We start from the raw sequence: 13,033 nt of genomic DNA, 5'->3' as shown, positions 1-13,033 counted from the left end.
CCCACACACACAATGAACCACCCCCCCCATGATGCACCGATTGGTCAACCATCACATAAGAACATAAGAAATAAGAGCAGGAGTAGGCCAATCGGCCCCTCGAGCCTGCTCCGCCATTTAGTAAGATCATGGCTGATCTGATCCTAACCGCCAATCTACTATCACAGAACAATCTCCTGAATCTAACAGAATTAGACACACGAAATAAGAGCAGGATCAGGCTACATGGCCCCTGGGCCTGCTCCGCCAACCACAGGGCCATGTCCGATCCGAACCTAGACTCATGTCCAAATTCCTGCCCGCTCCCCGTAACCCTTAATTCCCTTTACTTCAAGGAAACTGTCTATTTCTGTTTTAAATTTATGTAATGATGTGGCTTCTACAGCTTTTTGGGGCAGCATATTCCATGGACCTACCACCCTCTGAGTGAAGTAGTTCCTCCTCATCCCAGTTTTGAAAGAGCAGCCCCTTATTCTAAGACTATGCCCCCTAGTTCTAGTTTCACCCATCATCGGGAACATCCTCCCCGCATCCACCCGATCCAACCCCTTCACAATCTTATATGTTTCAATAAGATCGCCTCTCATTCTTCTGAACTCCAATGAGTAGAGTCCCAATCTACTCAACCTCTCCTCATATGTCCATCCCCTCATCCCCGGGATTAACCGAGTGAACCTTCTTTGTACTGATGCGAGAGCAAGTATGTCTTTTCTTAAGTATGGACATGAAAACTGTATGCAGTATTCCAGGTGTGGTCTCACCAATACCTTGTACAACTGAAGCAACACATCCCTATTTTTATATTCTATTAGCAATGAAAGCCAACATTCCATTGGCCTTCTTAATCATTTGCTGCACCTGCATACTAACCTTTTGAGTTTCGTGCACCAGGACCCCAGATCCCTTTGTACTTTACATAGAAACATAGAAGATAGGAGCAGGAGTAGGCCATTCGGCCCTTTGAGCCTGCTCCGCCATTCAACGAGATCATGGCTGATCATCCACACCCAAGCACCCGGTCCCTACACCGAAAGCCATCCCACCAAAGCCCTATCCCCGTAACCCCATAACCCCACGTATTTAATCCCCCCTAACACTAAGGGTCAATTTTTATCATGGCCAATCAACCTAGCCCGCGCAGCTTTGGACTGTGGGAGGAAACCGGAGCACCCGGAGGAAACCCATGCAAACACAGGGAGAATGTGCAAACTCCACACAGACAGTCACCCGAGGCCGGATTTGAACCCGGGTCCCTGGCGCAGTGAGGCAACAGTGCTAACCACTATGCCACCGTGCTGCATACTTGCTATTATCTTAATGCATCTTGCTATTATCTTAATGGCAAGAAACTGGAAAGTACTTTAGTACTTTCCAGTTTCTTGCCATTAAGATAATAGCTTGCTCTACGATTTTTCCTGCCAAAGTGCATAACCTCACACTTTCCAGTATTGTATTCCATCTGCCAAATCTCTGCCCACTTACTTTGCCTGTCTATGTCCCCTTGCAGGTTTTTTATGTCCTCCTCACTCACTACTTTCCCTCCCATCTTAGTATCATCTGCAAACTTTGATATGTTACACTCGGTCCCCTCCTCCAAATCGTTAATATAGATTGTAAAGAGTTGGGAACCCAGCACCGACCCCTGCGGAACACCAGTAGTTACTGATTGCCATTCTGAGAATGAACCATTTATCCCAACTCTCTGCCTTCTGTTAGATAGCCAATCCTCTATCCATGCCAGAATATTACCCCCAATCCCGTGATTTTTTTATCTTAAGCAATAATCTTTTGTGTGGCACCTTGTCAAATGCCTTTTGGAAGTCTAAATACACTACGTCCACTGGTTCCCCTTTATCCACCCTATATGGTACTTCCTCAAAGAACTCCAGCAAATTTGTCAAACATGACTTCCCCTTCATAAAACCATGCTGACTTTGTCCTATTAAATGATAATTATCCAAATGTCCTGTTACTGTCTCCTTAATAATGGACTCCAAAATTATACCTACCACAGATGTTAGGCTAACCGATCTATAGTTTCCAGCCTTCTGTCTACTGCCCTTTTTAAATAAGTGTGTTACATTAGCAGTTTTCCAGTCTGCCGGGACCTTGCTGAGTCCAGGGAGTTTTGGAAAATTATTACCAATGCATCCACAATCCCTACCACCACTTCCCTCAAGACCCTAGGATGTAAGCCATCAGGTCCAGGTGATTTATCCGCCTTGAGTCCCATTATTTGACCGAGTACCACTTCCTTAGTGATTTTGATCGTGTTTAGCTCCTCCCCCCCTATAGCCCCCTGTTTGTCCAGTCTTGGGATATTCTTAGTGTCTTCTACTGTAAAGACTGATACAAAATATTCATTCAGTGTTTTTGCCATCTCCATATTTCCCACCATTAATTTCCCGGTCTCATCCTCTAAGGGACCAACATTTACTTTAGGCACCCTTTTTCTTTTTATATAACTATAAAAACTCTTACTATCTGTTTTTATATTTTTTGCTAATTTACTTTCGTAATCTATCTTCCCTTTCTTAATCAATCTTTTTGTTATTTTTTGCTGTCTTTTAAAGTTTTCCCAATCCTCTATCCTCCCACTTGATTTGGCTACCTTATATGCCCTTGTTTTTAGCTGAATACTATCCTTAATTTCTTTACATAGCCACGGATGGCTGTCTTTTCTTTTACACCCTTTTCTTCTCAGTGGAATATATATTTTTTGGAAGTTGTAAAATAACTCCTTAAATGTACACCACTGATCATGTATCGTCTTACCCTTTAATCTATTTTCCCAATCCACTCTACTCAATTCCGCTCTCATACCTTCAAAGTCTCCTTTATTCAAGCTTAGCACGCTTGTTTGAGATCCAACCTTCTCACCCTCTAACTGAATATGGAATTCAACCATGTTATGGTCACTCATTCCAAGGGGATCCTTTACTAGGACGTTTTTAATTAATCCTGTCTTGTTACACAGGACCAGATCTAAGGTTGCTTGCCCCATGGTTGGTTCAGTTACATACTGCTCAAGAAACCCATCCCTAATACACTCAATGAACTCATCCTCAAGGCAGCCCTACCCAATTTGATTTGTCCAATTAATATGATAGTTAAAATCCCCCATAATTATAGATGCTCCCTTATTACAAGCCTCAACTATTTCCTGATTGATACTCCATTAAACAGAGTTGCAACTGTTCGGAGGCCTATAGACTACACCCACTAGTGTTTTTTTCCCCTTATTATTCCTTACCTCCACCCAAACTGTTTCATTATCCTGATCTTTTGACCCAATATCATTTCTCTGTTTTACAGTGATTCCTTCCTTTATTAACATAGCCACCCCACCTCCCCTTCCTTCCTGCCTGTCCTTCCTGATCGTTAAATAACCTGGTATGTTTAATTCCCAGGCATTGTCACCCTGCAGCCATGTTTCTGTAATGGCCACAAGATCAAACCCATATGTAATTATTTGTGCCATTAACTCATCTATTTTGTTACGAATGCTACGTGCATTCATATAGAGAACTTTCAAATATGTTTTGTGACACTTAGTTCCTGCTTTTGCCCTTTTTATTACTTTACCTTTTACTCCATACCTTCTGCCCCTTCCTGACATGCTCTGGTTTTTAATTTCCCCACTGCTACCTAAGTCTATGACCTTCTCTGTTGTCATTTTTATTATTTGCTCTCTAGGAACCCCCCCCCCACTTGTTAGTTTAAAGCCCTCTCTTCAGCCCTAGTTATATGATCCGCCAGGACTCTAGCCCCAGCACTGGCCAAGTGAAGCCCAGCCCAACGGAACAGCTCCCTCCTGCCCCAGTACGAGTGCCAGTGTCCCAGGAAGCAAAACCCATTTCTCCCACACCAGTCTTTGAGCCACGCATTTAACTCTCTAATTTTATTTGTCCTAGCCAAATTCGCACGTGGTTGAGGTTCTGTTTTTTAATTTGACCCCTAACTGCTCATACTCCTTTAACAGAACTGGCTTCCTAGTCCTATCTACGTCATTTGTACCAACATGGACCACGAAAACTGGGATCCACCCTCTCCCACTGCAAGTTTCTTTCCAGCTCAGAGGAGATGTCCTTAACCCTGGCACTGGGTAGGCAACACAGCCTTCGGTACTCTCGCTCTTGGCTGCAGAGAACTCTATTTATCCCCCTAGTAATACTATCCCCTACCACTACAACATTTCTAGTTACTCCCCCCTCTTGAATGGCCCCCCGTTCCACGGTGATGTGGCCAGATTGCTCATCCTCCCTGCAGTCCCTTCTCCTGTCCCCACAGGGAGAAAGAACCTCGAACCTGCTGGACAAGAGCAAGGGCTGCGGCTCCTCCAGCTCTACCTCCTGGATCCCCGTACCTGCCTCACACCATCCTGTCCCTGACCATGGGCTACATCTGAATTAATTAACTTCATAAGTGTGATCACCTCCTGATACACAGAGTCCAGGTACTTCTCCCCCTCCCTGATGTGTCGCCGTGTCTGTAGCTCAGACTCCAGCTCATCAACATGGAGCTGGAGCTCCTGTAGCAGCAGACACTTGTCACAGACATAATCACTGTGAGCCTCAATGGGGTTCACCGGCTCTCACATCTGGCAACAGTAACACATCACCTGCTCCATTCTATGTAATTAATTAATTTTTTTATTGTTAGTTATGGACACCCTCTGCCCGATTATAGATGCTAGTATCCCCTTTAATTAATTGGATTTAATTTAAATCAATCCCTCTAATTACACCAGTTAAATGGTTTACCAACAGTCACTCTGCACCAGAAAGGCCTTATTAACTACAACCCACAGAGTTAAAGTTTGAAAAGAGCACCTAACACCCGACTTACCCTAACTCACACACTTACCCGAACTCACAGCACTCTCTGCTGACTCGCACTCAGTGCTTGCTCGCACTAGCCTGGTCTTTTTATACTGTTTGTTTGTTTACAGCCAAATGAGTCACCCCTGCTGATTGGTTAGAAAACTGGTTTCCACTGCCTGCTGTGCCAATTTACTCCTACTGCAGTGTAACCTTGTTTTACTCTTCTTAAACCAACAGAATCCCAAATATTTAACTTTTCCCCTTTACTTAAACTACTTAAGTAATTTTTCAAGAATGATTGAAAGAGAAATAACAATTAAAGAACTCACACACTTACCCAAACTCACAGCACTCTCTGCTGACTCGTTTTCCCCTGTATGATTGCTCAACCATCACTTCACTCAATGCTATCCCCTGTACGATTGGTCAACCATCACGTCACTCAACACTATCCCCTGTATGATTGGTCAACCATCACATCACTCAACACTAATGAGCAGAGTTGTCAATTTTTTGAAAGTTTTTTGTATACTGTCCGAAGAATTTTAGTCCGACCAAAAATTAAATACACCTATGACACCCCCATAATCATAAGCTTTCTTTTCATATAACATATGTGCAGGTATGCTCTATAACTTTTGAGTGAACAGAGGACATACACACAGACAGACAGACAGACAGATGAACGGCTTTATATATATAGATATAGATATATATAGATTCCTGCTACTATTTCTTATTTTCTTATAGCTGACAGTCTCTTGGATGTGAGTGTGGATTTTATTCTGTATCTGTCAGTCTCTGGAATGTGAGTGTTGTTTTATTTCACTATCTTCTGTTTCTGGTATGCAAGTCTTGGATATATTATGCACCTATGATCTTCTGGTAAGTGAGTGTGAGTTTCACTCTGTATCTGACAGTCTCTGGTATGGGAGTGTGAGTTTCACTCTGTATCTGACAGTCTCTGGTATAGGAGTGTGTGTTTCACTTTGTATCTGACAGTCTCTGGTATGTGAGTGTGAGTTTCACTCTGTATCTGTCAGTCTCTGGTATGGGTGTCTTTCACTCTGTATCTGACAGTCTCTGGTATGTGAGTGTGAGTTTCACTCTGTATCTGACAGTCTCTGGTATGTGAGTGTGAGTTTCACTCTGTATCTGACAGTCTCTGGTATGTGAGTGTGAGTTTCACTCTGTATCTGTCAGTCTCTGGTATGTGAGTGTGAGTTTCACTCTGTATCTGACAGTCTCTGGTATGTGAGTGTGGGTTTCACTCTGTATCTGACAGTCTCTGGTATGTGAGTGTGTGTTTCACTCTGTATCTGACATTCTCTGGTATGTAAGTGTGAGTTTCACTCTGTATCTGACAGTCTCTGGTATGTGAGTGTGGGTTTTTTGCTGTACCAGGCACTTTCTGTTGTAGGAGTAAGGATTCTATTCAGTACCTGACAGTCTCTGGTATGTGAGTGTGAGTTTCACTCTGTATCTGTAAGTCACTGGTTTGTGAGTAATGGCATTATTCTGTATCTGTTATTCTCCGGTGCCTGAGTTTAATTTTCCTCTTTATCATTCAGAGTCTGGACTGTGAGTGTGGGCTTTACTCTGTACCTGTCAGTCTCCGGGATGTTATTCTGTGTCTGTCACCTTCTGTTGTGCGGGTGTGGATTTCAACCTGTACCTTTCTGTCTCTTGTATGTGATTGTGGTATTATCTCTGTAAATGTCAGTTTCTAGTACGTGAGTGGGGTTTTATGCTGTACCTGTCAGTTTCTGTTATATGAGTAAGGGTTTTAATCAGTTACTGCCTGTTTCTGTTATGGAAGTGTAGAGTTTCTGCCAGTCTTTGCTTGTGGGTGTGGGTGACAGTCTCTGGGATGTGAGTGCAAGATTCCCCCTGTACCTGTCACTCTCTGGGATGTGAGTGCGAGATTCACTCTGTATCTGTCAGTCTCTTTTAAATGTGCATTGAATTTATCTATAGCTGTCAACCTGGTATATGAATGTGGGATTTCGCCTAGCAATATCCGTCTCTAGGATGTGTGTGTGGATTATTCTCTAACTCAGTTTCCAGTATATTGATGTACTGTTTTGTCTGCCAGTTTCTGGTGTGATTCTGTAATTTACTATGTAGCTGTCTGTCTCTGCTTTGAGAATGTCTGCTTTATTATGTAGCTGTCAGTTTTTGCTACTGTTTGAGAGTGTGGGATTGATTCTGTATCTGTTAGACTTGTAATATATGTGAGTTTGAGAATTATTATGTAATTGACAGTCTATTGTACTGTACTATTCTTGCTCTGTGTGAATGTTCGATTACAATCATTCTCCACCTGTGTAAGCTAATGCTAGTTTGTGATCATAAGTGACTGTCTCAGGATTTGGTTCCGTCCATTATCTCCGATTCTCTGCTCTTGTATGGTAGTTGTTGGGTTTGATAGTCCATGTACTGCCAGCAGCGAGCATTGACTCCATATCAGTGTCTATCTGTTCGTGTGTGTGAGTAAGGGTGTGAAAATGGATCTGCCAATCATTGCAATGTGTTTGGGCTTGGAAATAACATCTTATTCTGCAGCTGCAATTGACATAGAAACATAGAAGATAGGAGCAGGATTAGGCCATTCAGCCCCTCAAGCCTGCTCCACCATTCAGTGTGATCATGGCTGATCATCCAAATTAAGTACCCTGCCCCTGCTTTCTCCCCATATCCCTTGATCCCTTTAGCCTTAAGAAATATATCTAACTCCTTCTTGAATATATTTAATGAATTGGCCTCAACTGTCTTCTGTGGTAATGAATTCCACAGGTTCACCACTCTTTGGGTGAAGAAATTCCTCCTCAACTCAGTCCTAAATGGCTTACCCCTTATCCTTAGACTGTGACCCCTGGTTCTGGACTCCCCTGCCATCGGGAACATTCTTCCTGCATCTATTCTGTCTAGTCCTGTTAGAATGTTATAAGTTTCAATGGGATCTCCTCTCATTCATCTAAATTCTAGCGAATATAAGCCTAATCGACCCAATCTCTCCTCATACGTCATTCCTGCCAACCCAGGTATCAGTCTGGTGAATCTTCACTGCACTCCCTCCATGGCAAGAACATCCTTCCTCAGATAAGGCCATCCTTCCTCTGATAAGGACAACATTCCTCAGATAAGGACTGTGAGATTAATAATGCAACTCTGGAAATTCGGATCAAAGTGGGACTGTTCCTGCTGCCTGTGATAATAGGACTGAGGCCAGTTCTATGTCTCTGCGCTCTGTGAGTGATAATGTATTTACTCTGTGTGAGAAGGAGCTGCCTGCACTGTTCCTTGCATTCCGGGTGGAGGAAAGATCCTATTCATGCGGGCGCATTGAATTATTTTGCTATGAGAATAATAATAGGAGATTAATATTAGTTATAAGATAACGACAGGTTCCAGGAGAATATAAAAATAGAGTTATAATTAATGTGTTTGTTTGCAATAAGGTAAATTATCTGGCGAGGGGAAACCGCGATACAAACAGTGCCATTGTCTGACCTCACTGCAGCACAGCGGCACTCAGATTCTCCACACCAGGTGTGTAGGACGGTTCTACAGTAAGTTATCAGCATCCAGACACAACCCAAACCCAGCACTGGTCCAGGAATTGGACCACCCCATTGCACAGTCCAGGGTTTCATTTCCCATTCCAATGGGGCTACCTATAAAATTCAGAATGGCTTTCTGGAACATAACCACAGGTACCTGGGCTGTACAAAGAATTGTTTTCAATCTGTAGAAAACGAGATGAGGGCCTGTGCAGTTAACAGAATATCTCAGTGCCCGGATCCTGATGTATCTGAGAGCTGCAATGCATCTCTCGATCACCAGCAGCACTGTTCTGGAGAACTCAAAGCATCGAAAGTAAATAACCGATTTTTGAAATTTGATCTTTCTCCTGCTGCCTGGAGTAGATGCACTTTGTGAAACTGCTCACATCCTCACTGTCAGGCTGTGTTTCCACTGTTCACTGTCCAAGAACAACAGACACGTTGAGATTGGAACTGAATCATTAATATTCACTGCTGATTTGAGGAAAGAAAGCAGCAATGATTTGAACGAGCGAGGTGATTTGCTTTCTCTGTATTCTCCCCTCACAGTGAAAAGCTCTTTTAGTCTTCCTGGGTGTCCATGCGCTCAGTGTTCTGTTTCCATTCAGCTTTTATATATCAGACAGATGGTGTGACGGGGAACCGGAGCTTTCCACCTCACAATAGGTTAAACCGAGCTACTGTGACAAGAGGCCAACTTGTGAGATTATTCTCCTTCAGAAGTTTGCTTCCTGCACAGATACTGTCGGGGATTGTGAAATTCATGGGTTTAAGTAAAGTCATTGGATGGACTGTAATGTCTCCAGTTCTAACTGTAGGAGGCCGCTGTAACCTGAGGCTACTTCGGATTGGTCGCTTGATTGAAATCTCATTACCTTAACAAAACTAACTATTGGCCTCAATTGAAGAATTTATAAATTAATCTTGAAACAATCCGCTAAATCAAAAAAATAAATACTTTTATTTATAATTAATAAATTCGACAGAGACAGATTTTAAAATGCGGCAGTTTCCCTATTTGTCTGATAATGTCATCACCAGATTGATAGGACTTTAGCCGGAATGAATAAACTGACGAAATCAGTGCATTAAACAGGTGGCTCCTTCAGAGAGGCTGTGGGTGGCTCGCTCTTAAACGAGCCGTTGTGTTTTTTTTTGTCAGTAAATTGTGGAGTTTTACTTGGAGCTGGCGTTCTTGGCCACCCCGTGCTTGGCCAGCTCCCCGGACAGCACCAGACTCACGGCGGTCTGGATGTGTGGACACAATCCGCACTCTCCAAACTATTAGAGGTTGGTGCCATATCCTGGCCGACAGCGAGTGCTGCAACAAGAGACAATGATTCAGCAGAAAACATTTTGATTTCGACAAATACCTCAGTACCCTGTTTATGTTCCGCTTAAAACCATTGCCAAGTAGTTTATTGGTCCAGCTGAAAACTCCAAACAACCAGTAAATGCTGGAAAAACTCAGCAGGCCAGGCAACATCCGTGGAAAGAAATTAGAGTCAACGTTTCGGGTCAAAACCCTTTATCAAGACTAAAGAGGCACGGGGAATGAAATAGATTAAGGGGCTGTGAAACAACAAAAGAGAAGAGACATTAAGAGGTATTCAAAAGGAGACGAGATGGTGATAGGACTAGTGGAGACAAAAGACAGCTCTAGATTAGGTGTGAAATGCGCTGGCAGAATGGGAGACAGCTGCCATCGGCAGTATTTTGCTATCGAACCATTAAATGCAGATGGACGCGCTCACCCGATTCTAGTGTGAACATAAGAACATAAGAAATAGGAGCAGGAGTAGGCCAATCGGCCCCTCGAGCCTCCTCCGCCATTCAATAAGATCATGGCTGATCTGATCCTAACCGCCAATCCACTATCACAGAACCATCTCCTGAATCTAACAGAATTAGACACACGAAATAGGAGCAGGATCAGGCTACACGGCCCCTGGGCCTGCTCCGCTACCCAAAGGGCCATGACCGATCCGAACCTAGACTCATGTCCAAATTCCTGCCTGCTCCCCATAACCCTTAATTCCCTTTACTTTTAGGAAACTGTCTATTTCTGTTTCAAATTTATGTAATGATGTAGCTTCTACAGCTTTTTGGGGCAGCATATTCCATGGACCTACCACCCTCTGAGTGAATTAGTTCCTCCTCATCTCAATTTTGAAAGAGCAGCCCCTTATTCTAAGACTATGCCCCCTAGTTCTAGTTTCACCCATCATCGGGAACATACTCCCCGCATCCACCTGATCCAACCCCTTCACAATCTTATATGTTTCAATAAGATCGCCTCTCATTCTTCTGAACTCCAATGAGTAGAGTCTCAATCTACTCAACCTCTCCTCATATGTCCATCCCCTCATCCCCGGGATTAACCGAGTGAACCTTCTTTGTACTGACTCGAGAGCAAGCATGTCCTTTCTTAAGTATGGACACCAAAACTGTACGCAGTATTCCAGGTGTGGTCTCACCAATACCTTGTACAACTGAAGCAATACCTCCCTATTATTATATTCTATCCGCCTAGCAATGAAAGCCAACATTCCACTGGCCTTCTTAATCACTTGCTGCACCTGCATACTAACCTTTTGAGTTTCGTGCACCAGGACCCCCAGATCCCTTTGTACTTCAGTACTTTCCAGTTTCTTGCCATTAAGATAATAACTTGCTCTACGATTTGTCCTGCCAAAGTGCATAACCTCACACTTTCCAGTATTGTATTCCATCTGCCAAATCTCTGCCCACTTACTTAGACTGTCTATGTCCCCTTGCAGGTTTTTAATGACCTCCTCACTCACTACATTCCCTCCCATCTTAGTATCATCTGCAAACTTTGATATGTTACACTCGGTCCCCTCCTCCAAATCGTTAATATAGATTGTAAAGCGTTGGGGACCCAGCACTGACCCCTGCGGTACACCACTGGTTACTGATTGCCAGTCTGAGAATGAACCATTTATCCCAACTCTCTGCCTTCTGTTAGAAAGCCAACAGTGTGGTTGATCATTGAGTGTGGGATAGACACTTCCTCTGTCATTCTCGTGCTATGTGCCAATGTGGGATTCACTGCTGAATATGGGATAGATACTGTATCTGTCACTCTCTGGTACTGTGCGTCAGTGTGGGATTGACAAAAGTGCCTATGATAGACAACGCCTCTGTCACTCTCTGTATTGTCAGTGGCAGATTGGCTGTTGAAAAACGAGAGACACTGTATCTGACACTGTCTGGTACAGTGTGACATTTTTAAATTGGTGAGGCTACACTAGACACTTTATCTGTCACTCTCTGGTACTGTGTCAGTGTCGAATTGACAGGTGAGTACAGGAAAAGCACTACCACTCACTGGTACTGCATGTGAGTGAGGGAGTATTCGTTCATACAGGATAGCAATTGTATCTGTCACTCTGTTACTATGTAAAAAGTCACACAACACCAGGTTATAGTCCAACAGCTTTATTTGAAATCACAAGTTTTCGGAGCGCTGCTCCTTCTTCAGGTGAAGTGGAGAAATGCATAAAGACACAGCTTATATAGTCAGAAAATCATGTCAGATGTTTACAGGTAACCTTTCCAACTGCCATTTCAAATAAAGCTGTTGTACTATAACCTGGTGTTGTGTGACTTTTTACATTTGTCCACCCCAGTCCAACTCCGGCATCTCCACACCACTGTTACAATGTGGCAGCGTTTGATTGTCAGATGAGTGGTGAATAGATAACTTAATGGGCAAAACTGTGGCAAATGATTTTCAAAGTAGATTTTAAGATTTAACATCAGATCTGGTATAATTGTGACCCATAGAACAGAACAGTAACCAGCCGTTTCAAAGATAATGTGGGTGGCTCTGAAAAGAGCCTTTGGGTTATTAGATTGAATCTTGTGCGCTTTACTTGCTCTTGGAGCTGGCAGTGCTGGTTTTCTTAGGCAGCAGCACCGCCTGGATATTAGGCAGCACCCCGCCCTGAGCGATGGTCACCTTTCCCAGCAGCTTGTTGAGCTCCTCGTCGTTGCGGATGGCCAGCTGCAGGTGTCTGGGGATGATGCGGGTCTTCTTGTTGTCGCGGGCCGCGTTGCCGGCCAGTTCCAGGATTTCAGCGGTCAGATACTCGAGCACAGCAGCCATGTACACCGGGGCTCCAGCACCCACACGCTCAGCGTAGTGGCCCTTTCGCAGGAGTCTGTGAACACGGCCAACAGGGAACTGCAGTCCGGCCCGGGATGAGCGAGTCTTGGACTTGGCCCGAGCTTTACCGCCGGTTTTTCCTCTTCCAGACATTTCCACAATCAACACGGTCAGAGAAAGAATGAAAATCTCCTCCCACATCTGCCCCTCTTATACCTTCTGGAGGAATGCAGACAGCGTACTAGTGATTGGTCGCACTGTGCTGAATTTCATTGGTGTTTTCCTGTGACCAATCACAGTCTGCTTTTCCCACCAATGAAAAGAGGGCGGAAATAACTGCCTCAACAGTCAGACCTCCAACGATTTTTGAAATTTCAAAAGCCCCGCCAATAATTTTTAAATTGAGGATTATTATGTTAATAAATAAATTCACGTTTTCCAAGCACGTTTTATTCCCGTTTGTCTTATTCCATATTTCCATTGCACATTCCAGGCTGTGACAATCAGCCTGT

At 43.7% G+C, this 13,033-nt stretch overlaps 1 protein-coding gene across 1 annotated transcript; it reads right to left on the bottom strand.

The window, feature by feature from the left end:
• Positions 1–11,836: 11,836 nt before the first annotated feature.
• LOC147098408 (histone H2A type 2-C-like) lies at positions 11,837–12,715 on the bottom strand. Its single transcript, XM_085970043.1, has one exon. The coding sequence runs from the start codon at positions 12,672–12,674 to the stop codon at positions 12,285–12,287; it is 390 nt and encodes a 129-aa protein (XP_085826169.1). The 5' UTR covers positions 12,675–12,715; the 3' UTR covers positions 11,837–12,284.
• Between the last annotated feature and the right edge of the window lie 318 nt (positions 12,716–13,033).

Source organism: Somniosus microcephalus, chromosome 29, assembly GCF_052327205.1.
Source record: "Somniosus microcephalus isolate GS21.2 chromosome 29, FLI_Smic_1.0, whole genome shotgun sequence".
NCBI lineage: Eukaryota > Metazoa > Chordata > Chondrichthyes > Squaliformes > Somniosidae > Somniosus > Somniosus microcephalus.
The sequence above is the reverse complement of the archived record's forward strand: the minus strand, read 5'-3'. Positions and strand labels throughout refer to the sequence as shown.